The sequence below is a fragment of the Anneissia japonica genome, unplaced genomic scaffold, assembly GCF_011630105.1.
Source record: "Anneissia japonica isolate Jap-2015-1 unplaced genomic scaffold, ASM1163010v1 scaffold288221_len503873_cov180, whole genome shotgun sequence".
In the NCBI taxonomy this organism is placed as follows: domain Eukaryota; kingdom Metazoa; phylum Echinodermata; class Crinoidea; order Comatulida; family Comatulidae; genus Anneissia; species Anneissia japonica.
In genome coordinates this window covers 439891-452646 of record NW_022686204.1, presented here as the reverse complement: position 1 = coordinate 452646, position 12756 = coordinate 439891, and the positions used below count along the sequence as shown (strand labels likewise).

The 12756-nt window shown below is 34.8% G+C and overlaps 1 protein-coding gene across 8 annotated transcripts in view; it reads right to left on the bottom strand.

Annotated features, from left to right (window-relative positions):
• Nucleotides 1-1305: 1305 nt before the first annotated feature.
• Nucleotides 1306-12756, bottom strand: part of LOC117114036 (CCR4-NOT transcription complex subunit 1-like) — a 32022-nt gene continuing 20571 nt past the window's right edge. For 3 of the 8 annotated variants that reach the window (XM_033257571.1, XM_033257602.1, XM_033257599.1), the window contains 16 exons: nucleotides 12303-12407; nucleotides 11982-12092; nucleotides 11058-11249; nucleotides 10316-10464; nucleotides 9639-9747; nucleotides 9065-9231; nucleotides 8225-8480; nucleotides 7519-7755; nucleotides 6803-6966; nucleotides 6214-6331; nucleotides 5785-5889; nucleotides 4748-5005; nucleotides 4390-4639; nucleotides 3963-4095; nucleotides 3247-3381; nucleotides 1306-2173 (listed from right to left, as the gene is read on the bottom strand). In XM_033257571.1, coding sequence (XP_033113462.1) covers nucleotides 2095-2173; nucleotides 3247-3381; nucleotides 3963-4095; nucleotides 4390-4639; nucleotides 4748-5005; nucleotides 5785-5889; nucleotides 6214-6331; nucleotides 6803-6966; nucleotides 7519-7755; nucleotides 8225-8480; nucleotides 9065-9231; nucleotides 9639-9747; nucleotides 10316-10464; nucleotides 11058-11249; nucleotides 11982-12092; nucleotides 12303-12407 — 2568 coding nt within the window. In that variant the 3' untranslated portion in view covers nucleotides 1306-2094. Of the gene's footprint in view, nucleotides 2174-3242; nucleotides 3382-3962; nucleotides 4096-4389; nucleotides 4640-4747; nucleotides 5006-5784; nucleotides 5890-6213; nucleotides 6332-6802; nucleotides 6967-7518; nucleotides 7756-8224; nucleotides 8481-9064; nucleotides 9232-9638; nucleotides 9748-10315; nucleotides 10465-11057; nucleotides 11250-11981; nucleotides 12093-12302; nucleotides 12408-12756 lie in introns of those variants that run through there. The other 5 variants (XM_033257583.1, XM_033257620.1, XM_033257578.1 and 2 more) reach the window with 4 other exon arrangements.

Genomic DNA, 12756 nt, shown 5'->3' with positions numbered 1-12756 from the left:
AAACAAAAAACAAAAAAACCTCCCTCCCTCATCAGTTTTTTGGTCTTGATAGGATGATAAACTAATAATTTTTTTTATGGGGCCTTAACAGCAAAATCCAACATTGCATCTTTTTATAAATCATTGCTGCTTGAAAATTCTTCCTTTTTTTTTCATATTATCATCGTAATTAAGCTGATTTAAGTACTACCTTAAGGTGTTCGGCCGAAGAAGTACCGACATTTAGGCTTTGTCTAGGCCTAGTAGTAGTAGGTGGATATAATTATTACCGCGAAGTGGGGCGGGCGGGCGGTACATGCCTTATAATTTACTACGTACGTGGCCCATAGCGAGATTTTTCGATCGCCATGCAAAGTTAAAATAAAATCCCAAATCCTCCTCCTTTTTGGAATTTAAGGAAATTAATACATTTTTGTTTCTTTATTGGATCGATTGCAGCAACCCCAAACCCAACATAACGGTATTTTACATTATATAGCATTAATCATCTATAATAACTGCTAACTTCTACCCTATCGCGTTGTTTTGATTTGGTGACAACATGGCCGGTGTAAGTCACGTGATTGAAACCGAGTTGGCCAAACTCTCTCTATCTACGGCTCTGCCTAGGCAGCCAAAAGAGCGCCACCAGTGAGCAAAGTAAAGCCTTGTTCCTTTGGTGTAAGCCACGGGGTTATGTTTTCCCGATTGCCCATTGGTAGCATTGCATAGGCCTAGCCCTAGATTTGTTCCTACCCCGCTTCGCTCAGTGATAGAAAGGACAGGAACTTCGAACACTGTAGGTCTAAATAAACTTAACAAGACTCGAAACAAGTGTAAAATACACTTAACCAACAAATACTGCATGACTGCTACCTTATTTTAAAAATATATTTGGTGAATGCTTACCTGGATAAACGACAAAAAAAAAAAGCTGAAGGGAGTCGTTTAGGCGTTGTCACGGTGTGGTCCTGGTATGGTTCGACTGTTCTATTTCTGTTGTAGGGGTTTTCTTAAGAACACACTGGCAATTAGTCGGTCTATTCAGTATCTCAGATTGCCATCATCACTGATTCTGATTTGTCTATTACTGTGATTCACATTTTGAACTAACATTTTTGTGTAGGAACTGAACAGAAGCTGACTTACCTACACCAGGTTCAGTGGAAGAGGGGGATCAACCCCTGTGGGACAGGCCAGTCTGCATCCACAATTCCTATCTTAAAACAGCTTATTAAGGGCCAAAAAAAAAACATGTTCAACTGTGCTTGGTATGAATTACAATGTGAAAGAAGCCAGTAGCACTCATTAATATAGCACAACAGATTAGCATTCAATAACACAGAAAAGGTTTTTTTTATTATCCACTAATCTACATCTTTCTTGTACAATGCAATTTATAACCAAAGTATTTATACACAACCTGTCTGACACATTACCTCCAATAGTGGTAACTGTCAAACACCAAAGAAAATGCAATTTTATTTTCTTTGGTTCTTTAAAATTTCAATACAAAATTGTGACTTTAAACTAAAGAAATACCATTTTCTCAGCAAGATTGAAAACTAACCAAAGAAACATAAAAAAAACTTTTAAGTAACATGATATAGTAGTTGTTTAGTCAATTTTTATTATGGAAATGAACTGTATATCTGTATTCTCTACTAAGGCTCAGTTAGTACCGTATATTATGGCACCATTCCAGGTAATTTCTGAAAACATGTAAAAAAAAAAGTTTTTGATCCAAATGTATAGCTTGTAGGTAGACTTTGTTATAAGTTACAATATAATAAAATAGTTAGGTTACAAAGTTACATTTCATGCTATCTAAACCATATTATAAGCATATCTTAATTTTTTAAATGTTTTTCTTTATATAATTAGAGAAATAATTCTTTGGTGGTGGCTTGGTTTATAATCCTGCCACCTTTTAAAATTCAGATGCAACAATTTTTTATTTAATGAAAATCATTCTACACTCACAAGACACTTTACAAAATAGTTTTCAGACCTGTAAGTCATGCGGTTATAAAATTATTTACTTTTACTGCATCGATTCTTGAGCACGTTCATTACATCATAAATTGCTTGTTGGCACAGCCTATTAAGCATTATCTATGAAGGTGAGTTGGCCTGATTTGTTGTACTTGCTTGCTTCTGTTGCATGCAGCTACGTGCTACAGTATCAAACAACCTACGAATAGAAGAAAGAAAAAAATTGTATATCATTGTTGTAAACACACGATTTTCAAATGTCCAATACAAAATACCAGAAATCAAAATACAAAATTCAACAAAAATTTTTCCAATATATTCCAAAATTTTATCTTCCTCAAAATTATGAAATTACCGTAAATGCTTGAATAAGCGCTGCAGCACTAATAAAAAATTTTTAGGATTCAGTGTGGCGCTTATTCGAGAGCGGCACTATTGCGAGAGCGGCACTATTGCGAGAGTGGCGTGCCGCTTTCCATGGCCGTTCCCATGTTACCTATTTCACATATTCCTGTACTTCAGTAAGCCTATCATTGGTCCTACATCATCGTAAATATACATTTATAAAGAAAAATGCTTGTGTCTTCAATGTGTTATTTATTTATTTTAACACTGTATACATTGTATTTAAAACCCTGTTTCTCAAAGTGTTTCATTACACAGAGCGTAATAATATACTTTTGATTAAGGGCCCCTGCACTTATTCGAGAGCAGAGCTTAGCTAAAAAATCAGGTTTGGTGCGGCGCTTATTCAAGCATTTACGGCATACCATGTACCACAAAATGGGAGATGTTTTGGCTCTGAATCTCTGATTTTTCCACATTTTTATTATTTTATGAGTCAAATTTTTGGTTTTTTATTTGCATATATATATATATATATATATATATATATATATACTACCTTTATTCGGCTCTTAGGGGGATGTGTATAAGAGACATGATGATGACATATCATACCTATATATGCTCATGTATTTGTCAAATAGCATTTGATAGAGTGGATAGAGTTTAGGGTTTGAATCCTATGCTAATCCTTCCACTTGTGTTCTTGGATAAAGCAATATTTTGTGTTTCTTCAACCAGGAATAAGTGATTTGGAATGAACTTTAGTGCATGACAAGAAATACCCCAGTGGGAACAAAGATTGTTTACAATGTGTATATATCCAACAGTCAACGCAAACGCTGGAAATAACAACCCAATGGTTGACGTCAGTACACAATTAAAGGGACTTCAAAATTAAAAACACAAAATATGCAAAACACTTACTTTTCAATCTCTGGTGCACAGTGCACAAAGTCGTGACCCCAGAACTTGAAGCTTGGATTGCGAATTAATTCAATAAATGTGATAAGTAATCCCCAGGGGTGGGGTCGATTCACTATCAGACGTTCTAACAGCACCCTACAAAACGAACGAAAATGATTTTCATGAAATTTAAATATTATGAATATAGCTAATCAAGGCATATGATGTTTATGTCTACCAGAAATTAAATTCAATAACTAGCCCCTGGACATACAATACTATGCCTTGCATTTGCAGGGCATTATTTTAAAGTACTTTCCATCGTTTTCTTCATGAATTTTAAATTGTATGATGAAGAAAGCTTATCGAGGCATATGATGTTCATGTCTACCACACAGAGTATAATTTGCCAGACTTTCACATGGAGTACATGGCACTTTATTCATATGACCTTTGGCCCATGAATGCTATGCAATGCTTGAGCAGACGGCCAAATGTATTCCAACTTCACTATTGGTATTAATTTAACTACATTAATTGGATTAATGGATTTTTCTGTAACCGATATTTTTTTTTTCCCCTGTCTGATCTGTGATCTAGACGTTGACCTGGAATTGTTTGTCCTCTCTTTTGTACATTTTTTTATTGTTTTAATCAAAAGTGACGACAACAACAACAATGCCAAAATTGTTTGAAATTGGAGATACACATATATACAGCCTTAATATAATACTTACCTGGTGATTTGTTCTTGTATGGCTTCTGAGTTGGCTTCTGCGAACAGGTAGAGTAACGTACAACTGAAGTAATGTGTGTGACTATTTGGATAGCGAAGCTGGTTTGCCACCGCATTTAAAAATAGGTACCGACCTAAAAAATGCAATCATACAATATATTCTTGAAGTTAAAGTACAATGCAAGTTACAATAATATAAATATAATAAATTTATTGCTCAATAATTATTATTTATTCAACAATTGTACTGAATATTCTGAAAATTGTCCACTAAATATTATGATTTGTTTAAAAAAAAAGTGAATCCCAATAATTCCTTTAAATTCAAGAGCAAGCTGATGATGATCAAATCAACACAGCATTTTTTAAAGAGACTTTTGCAGAATAAAAAAAACCAACAGATTTGTAAAATATATACGAACACCTACCTTCAGTATCTAAGTCGACTGCTAAATTCTGGAAGATATCCATATGCGACGAATGAGTTATAGTGTTCATAGAGGGCGTGCTTCCTTTGCTGTGGATGTACGCTATTGCCTGTGACCCTACATATAGGACTAGTGCATTCATAAGGGGTACGTTGTACCTCTGACCTGGCTCATGTGATACTTGCAGATGACCTCGCAGCTCGGACAGGAAAGTGACAGGGCTTCTCGTCTTAATATAAGAATCTAGCTCCTATAAAAAATAAAATTTTTATTATACTCACTATTTATTATTTCTAAATGTTTTTTGGTTATGCTCATTTAAAACAACTTTTGAACTACAAACATATTTCATTTTTACCTTCTTAAATGTCACGGGCTGAATCATTGCAGCGAAGTTTGTAAGGATTCGAGGAGGTTGCGTGATATCCGACAACATGTCAACCTTGAGGTTAGGCGTGAATGGGTCCGGTAGACGCATGTTACGTGGGAACGCACTCAGGATCAGGTTGCGCATTTGAATACAGTTCGGCGGGATGACGTCGCAGAAACCATAGTGATAGTCACACAGGAATTCTGGGAAGTCATGCAGCAAAACTAACAACAGTCGAAGAGTTCCCTGCATGATAATTAAAATATAATATTATAATACAAATCAATCAACTAGATTTTATTAATTTTTTTGAAAAGCTGTGCTATGCTTGTTTACTCTTTAACATGTCACCATTTACAAAAATGCATTTTTCGAGACAAGGAAATTTTAGGGAGATGTACACTGGTAAATAATATTCATAATACACATAATATTCACACAGGCTATGCATAAGATAAAGCAAACAAGGAAGGCAGATTCCTAAATATACTGTGGTATTGCTGTGTGTTACATTATGTGGAAGAATATAAGAACACATTAGTCTTGTAGCGTATGTATATAGGAAGATTGGTGAAACCCATTTCGAATGAATTGCATTTTCCTTCAACAATGCACTGTGTTAAAACAACATTACCATATTTAGGAATGAGTCAATGGATAAAATGTCTTGTAAATTCATAAAAAATGTATGTATAATAGGCAAGTTGATTGGCCGAGAGGCACCGTAACCTTCAGCTCTAATATGGGTGCTGGTTCGACGGCTTACTCGCCAATGGTTCCGGTAGTGGAACAAGTCTTCTCGGATAAGGACTTTAAACCGTAGGCCCAGTGTACGCATTTGGCTTGTGTGCACTTTAAAGAACCCAGTACATTCTTCGAGAAGAGTTACCCTGGTGTACTGGTCCATTAAGTTCCCTGTTGTTAATTGGATATGCCACGTAGGACAGTGATTAAGTTCACTTATTGGCATATCCTTGGCGCTCGTGCCTAAAAAAATGAAATGAAATGAAAAAAAAAAACCTCACCTTATACAAGAGAGATACATGCTTTGAAAGATCAGCATTGCGGAGGAATGGAGTAACGAACTTGAAGATATCAATCAACAACTGAGCATACATTGGCCATCCTTGCTGTATATAGAGAAAATAACAACAATCATCAATCAATCAAAAAAATTGATCAATCAATTAACTAATGAATAAATCAATATTATATTTTTATTTATTCATTATAATATGAAATATACAAAACAATAGCACAAGGCTTAAACTGTTTGTATATTAACACAGTAAGAACAAAAAGATAACAATACAGTGAATACAATAAATAGCTGATCTTGCAACAACTAGGACTTAATAGCATCTACTGCAATGCAATTAACTAACAAGTACTCAAGATAATGAGGAAATTATGATTTTTTTTTCATTGATAAAAATGATATAAAAATACATTACCTTCTGCTGTGGCATAGTTGCTAACATTCTAGCAATGAAGATCCTATGGGAAATCAACTCCAACCAGGAATATACAAAACCAGGTGCCTTAGATGGACGCAGCACATGGAATGCATTGCTATATAACAAGAAAACAGAATATTTGAAGTTCATAACAATTATACCCACTATATTACACATTCTCACAAAGTACAAATATAAGTTAGTTTCATACCAAATACAAATTTTTAGATCAGAAAGCCTACCAAACCAACCAGAAAATCAAATCTGTAACAATAGCGACGCTGGCAATCAGTGCATCAAAAACGCAGTCTGAATTGAGGTTCGGATCCGGATGCAGCATAGGTTTTATGCTTGAAGAATTTTTAAGATCATCTATTTTGTGGTAAGACAGCTTTGTAGAGGTGCTTGTTCACCTGTTTTGTACTTGCCTTTCTAGTGTTTTTTTTTTTATTTTATCCAGTTAAGTTGAATAAAATAAAAAAATAAATAAAATATTGTATACTGTTAAAAATATAATACACACTGTATGCTCATTTCGATAAAAATGAAGGAAAAGAGTAGCAGCGTTCAGATTCTGTCAACTCACCAGAATGCTGTCATTACTTGGAAGTTGATTGTCTCGAGTACGTGCTCAGGGGCGTTAAGTTCCAGGAGTAGCATGATGAAGATACGATGGTATGGTAACTGCTGGAAGTCACTGCCACGTTTCTCATGGTCATGAAGCAGTACACCGGCAACAATACCCAGTACCTAGCAAATATAATATTATCAGTAATATTAATAATAATAATCATAATAATAATAAAATATATCAATGCTTGCGATACACCACATAGATAGTTCTGAAAAGAACTGTTGTTGGTTGATAATGCATCCACACAAGCATTAAAATATATATTATTACCTCGCCATGTTAAAAATTTAAACAATAATAATAAAACAAAAATGACAATGGAAATGATGTTAATATTGCAACAATAATGAAAATGTTTTTACTATAAATAACAAGAATACCAATAATATTAAAAACAATGCTATTAATAATAAAACCTTAACAATAATCGGTATTAACAATATCTTTATAGAAATAATATTTTAAGGATATTTGTGTTGTTTAGACAGTACATGGGTATGTATACAGAGATTAGTCCATTCAACTTAACATTTCTATCAGATGAAAAGGAGGTAAATTAACAATTCTTGGCTTAATACAAATAAAAATCATGTCTTTTAATGTTATATAATAAAGTTTTATAATTTTAAGAAAAAGATCCAATCAATTTCTTCACAAATAATACGTACTTTGTTCAATAAGTTGATTTTTGTCACACTATTAGCCGCATCGCCGGAATGCTTCACCAGCAGTGCGATCAGTCTAACAAAAGCATCCAATGTGTGGAAACACTTGGAACGTGTTAACGTGGCTGTGTGCGCCTGCTCTGACAGCGCGTGATAGCACAGCTTCACGCACAGTTCAGTACAGATTCGGAAGAAGCGGGTTATGAGGTCGTCTGTCTTTAGGATACCCTGTTGATGCATCTGATATGGCCAAAAAAAATATGTTTTGGTTTTTTTAAATGATTTCATGTGAGTAGTCACATATTTTAAATATAGAAATAGCTAGCTGTGCTGCTGATCCAAAAACAGATTGTAATCGAGGCTTGTGTTGCATCACAGATAAAAAAAATGATCATACAATTGAATTCTATGTTTTACAGAGGTATATCTGGCATGTTGTCTTTGAAAATTATTAATATGCATCGGTGAACCAACATACGTTGTACCAAAAATTTAAATATTTTTAAACTTTTACTTGTTATGCAAACCTTCAGAACTTCAGGAGTTTAGAGTAGACCACCAATAGTGTTGGACTTCGCCAATGTCTTACTCCCAGCACTCACCTGGTCATCTAATCCATTGTACATTAATTTCATCTTTGTGTCAAATTGATAGTAAATTAATATTTTAAATTCAAATTACAAAAATAGTAATCACAAATATATTCTACCTGGTTAACAAATGCCGAGAATGCCTTGGTGCTATCTCGTCCACCAGCAGGTGAATGGTACATGTTAACCCACTCGCGGAGTAGATATTCCGTCTTGTCTTGAAGGCCTGGTGGATCATCAAACTCCCGTGCTTGCGAGATACCAGAGTGCATCATAGATGTTGGTCCTCCAGGTGCTTTGTCAAGGAAGGCAGGGTCATGGTTTTGACGTACCAGCTCAATGAGGTGTGCTAACCTCCCAGCAAATGGTCCAGGCCTAAGAAAAAAAGATAAGGATAAGTGGATACTTGGTAATATCAGACCCCTAACTTATTGATCTACCACCCTCAAAAAGTATTTAGAATCTAATCGAGACAGTGGTTACTTTTCTGTTCTGGACAATGTCTTAAATTATGTTTTCAATTTCATGATTCTTTTGTTTTATCTTCATATTTGTCATAGAATGTACTGCCATAGATCAACAAAATAACAGTATATAAATCACTGTTACATGCAGTGCTAAAAATTTCAAGGGTTTTACAGCTTTTTCAGATAAACCTTATAACCAACATGATAACGACGGACCAATGGCCTGTCTTCTGGAAGGTTTCTCATCCTATAAGCCCCCTCACGCTTCTATAAAATGTAAAATGTTGTAGAACTGATTTTTCAAAGACACAAAAAGCATATTTAATGAGGTTGATGAGATACAGATTTTTTAGTACTGGAGTAAAAGGGTGGTTACGCCCCAAAAAAATTTTCCTCCGGAGCCTAGCTTTAAGAAATGAAGGCTTGCTGTTCACGTAACACCCTCAAGTTTCAGATTACTAAAATCCTGGACACACTAGGAAGGAAACTTACATGTCAGGTGGGTTTGAGGAGTGTGCAGCGATGCGTGCAAGCACTTGCAATGTATTGTACAAATCAGCTTCGTTCAAGATGTTGCTCTGTTTATCGTCAATCAGAAATCGTTTAGCGATGTTCATTGCATACGTTACTGATGTTGGGTTCATTCCATTGTCCATAGACTGAGAGAAATTAACAAAGAAATAGTTCTTTTTAATATGTATACTTCTATCCTTAAAATCCACTTTTATTATTTAGAGTTTATTAATGTTATCACCTACTCACACCTTTTTTCTACAGTTACAACCCTGTTCAGCATATTAATAATAATAATAGAATTATATAGCACTTGAGATTTTACGAATTTCTGGAATAAAGTGTCAAAAGGACCTTTGTACATAAACAAAAACAATATTCTAACCTGTGCAATATGCAAATCATATGACCTTTGTACATAAACAAAAACAATATTCTAACCCGTGCAATATGCAAATCATATGACCTTTGTACATAAACAAAAACAATATTCTAACCTGTGCAATATACAAATCATATGACCTTTGTACATAAACAAAAACAATATTCTAACCTGTGCAATATGCAAATCATATGCTTGCAGAGTGATGAGGTGTGCTCGAAGCAGTGCCTCAATTGCATCAAGGTTATACTTTTGTTCTCCTCTATGCTCACAGACCATCCTGCAATAACCAAAACATTAATGATGATATCTAAGTAAAAAAAATGAATCTCGCTAATCTACTAACAAATTAAAACTGAATTAATTCATTTGATATCTCATCAACAGTACAGAATTTTCAAAAGCACATTTCAACAAGAATATAAAGAAGTATATTTTAATATACAGTTAAACTTTCCTAAGTCAACTTTTCCTAACTCAAATAATTTCTAAGTCGACCATATTTTACACACCAAATTGTTGGTTTTCCATTATTTAACAATCTAAGTCAAATTTTATCAAAGTCAAACAATTTTTCAATGCCATTTTGGATTCGACTTTGGCAAGTCCAACCGTACTTGGATAATAATATGATTGTATGATGGTAATATATTTTCACAATTATATGTCTTACATTTAAGCTAAAAGCACAATGAAGATGAACTTAATAAAAATATATGTTTTACTTGAAATAATTTATGATCATATTATATATTAAGTACTTGAGAAGAGAGTTCCAGATTTTGGGAGTAGGAAAGTAAAAAGTGCATTCATCCAATGATTAAACATCTTTAAACCCTGCAGCCTACCTTGTGACTTGTTTATTGGTCCATTGTGGTCCATAGGCCCTCTGATCTTGGAGGGCTTTCAGGACTAACAGGTGAGTATTCTGGTACCTCATGGCGATTTCAGGGTCTAGACTTAGTGGAATGTAGCCTTCCATTAAGCCCTCTACAGCCTAGAAAAAAACACAATTGAGATTACTATTATATGTATTAAAGGTAAAGTTAGGAGAATAACCCAAACTTGCAGCGTCATTGTGCTGAACTGCGTATGGACGTGGTCCGTGACTACCCAGTAGCGGTAAAGAAGCGCTTCGTGGTAGCTACATGTTCACATTATTCCACAACGACAGGGGCTGAAATCAACCATTGGGGTAACCCCCTACTCTTCCGAAAGATGCAAATAAGTTCTTTAAAGTTCACACGAGCCAGATGTATACACTGGACCTCCATTTTAAGTTCTTATCCGAGAAGACTTGGTTCTACCAACCGAACCATGGGTGAGGAGGGGCTGGAACAAGCACCAATTAATAGGTTGTAGCTAGCAGCGGACCTGCCTTACCGCTCTGCCACTCGACTTGCCATTAATAATCTTATCTACTTTATATAGAGTGAACATATTCGACCGTACTGTATTTATATTTGAATAGCTAGCTTGCTTTGTAAATTCATACATTAATTAAATTTACATATATTCCTGCCATAATTACTACACATTATTTCATCTAGTTTGTATAAAATTTTGTCTTGGCCTACAAAACCTACATACCTTTTGAAGAAGAGATAGAGCCGTGACGATCTCGCGTGAGTTGCGTGCCAGGACAACGGCCTCCAACAGCAATTCCATGACGTGTAAGTGTTGGTTGTTTGGTGCGATCATACTCACGTGTTGGATGTGCTGCTCGATCTCTGTTGCACATTTATCGTAGATTTGTGTGATCTCATCCAGGGCATAAGACTGCTAATGTAAGCATAATGCAAATATTTTGAGTTTTAAAGTTTTTGGGGAAAAACATTTTTTTAAATTATGCATGATGTTTATTGAGGAGGAGTTTGGAATCAAAGAGGTGAGTATAAATAAACTAGACAGGCAAAAGATTGAAAAAAATTAAATGTGAAATGTTTAGCAAAAACAATTAAACTAAAATTTAATACAAATACAAATTTCCTACATAGTAAATTTCACTGAGAAATATATCAATGCCACAGTAAACAGATGTATGGTAATACTGTTTTTAAATTCTTTGCATATATCCTTTAAATTTACTGAATTTTCATAGAACAGTCTTAAATCAAAGAAAACTAAATAATTGATAGATATATTGCATAATATCTGTAATAAAATTGTCACCCATAGGAGGCGGTGCCCTTCACTGCACAAATTTTATTTACCATCTATGAATTATACGGAACAAATACTTAATGATTTTTTTTTCAATTATTTTTTGGCATAAATATTTTTTTAATGATAAACATAGCAGCAAAGTAAATTGATTCTAATAAAATTTGATTTGAAAGTTGAGAAAAAATATTATTTTTAATGTTTATGAACATAGAATAACAAGAATATATGAATGAAATGAAGGGAAATAAGATTGTATAATAACAACCAGACAACAAAGAAAGCCAAATGATCTTGGAGTGATATCTCTGTGCTGTGCAGTGGAAAGCCAAAGTAACCAACCGCCTATACCTTATTGGTTACCTGGACTGGCTGTGCTGATTCTGTTGTTGGCAGGAACCCTGGGATAACACGAGCAAACTCCTCATATACTGCAATCTGCGTGGGTGTTACGCCTCCAACCTTTAAGTCAACGAATAAAAATGAAAAAGGTTTAAGAAAGTGGAATATATTTTATTTTCTCTATAGAAATAGAAAGCATGTCAAATACAGTTACATTAGCGTTATAGAAGCATACCTTAAAGCGAACCTGCAGTGGTATCCTCTGAATCAGGTGGAATTAAATAGAATTAATGTGACTAGGGATTATATGCAATTATCAAAGGTGCAAACCTTTAGCCTAATCTGCTCTGGCATCCTTTCAGCTTGATAGGTTAGGACGACTGGATCACAATAGCGACGTCCTTCATTCCTTGCATGCTTTCTAAGTTCAATCTCCTGAAGGATTAAATAAAAATCAAAATGTTTAATGCCGAAACAATGATGATAACAATGCTGATAATTGATAATGGTGGTGATGAAGATGACGGTTGTGGAAGCAGTTTGGCACAGTGGGAATGGTCTGGTCTCCCAACCTCGAGGTCGAGGTTTCAATTACCTGCTGTGCATTTCACTTGTGTCCCTGAGCAAGGCACTTTATCTGCATTGCTTTTCTCCACCCAGGAGTATAAATGGGTACCTGGTGGGGTTGCCTGCTCCTGCGCTAATTACCAGCAGCAACACTTAAAGCATGTGGACCCAATGACCAGGGAAAAGAAGTGCGCTTTATAACCTCAAGGAACTCAAG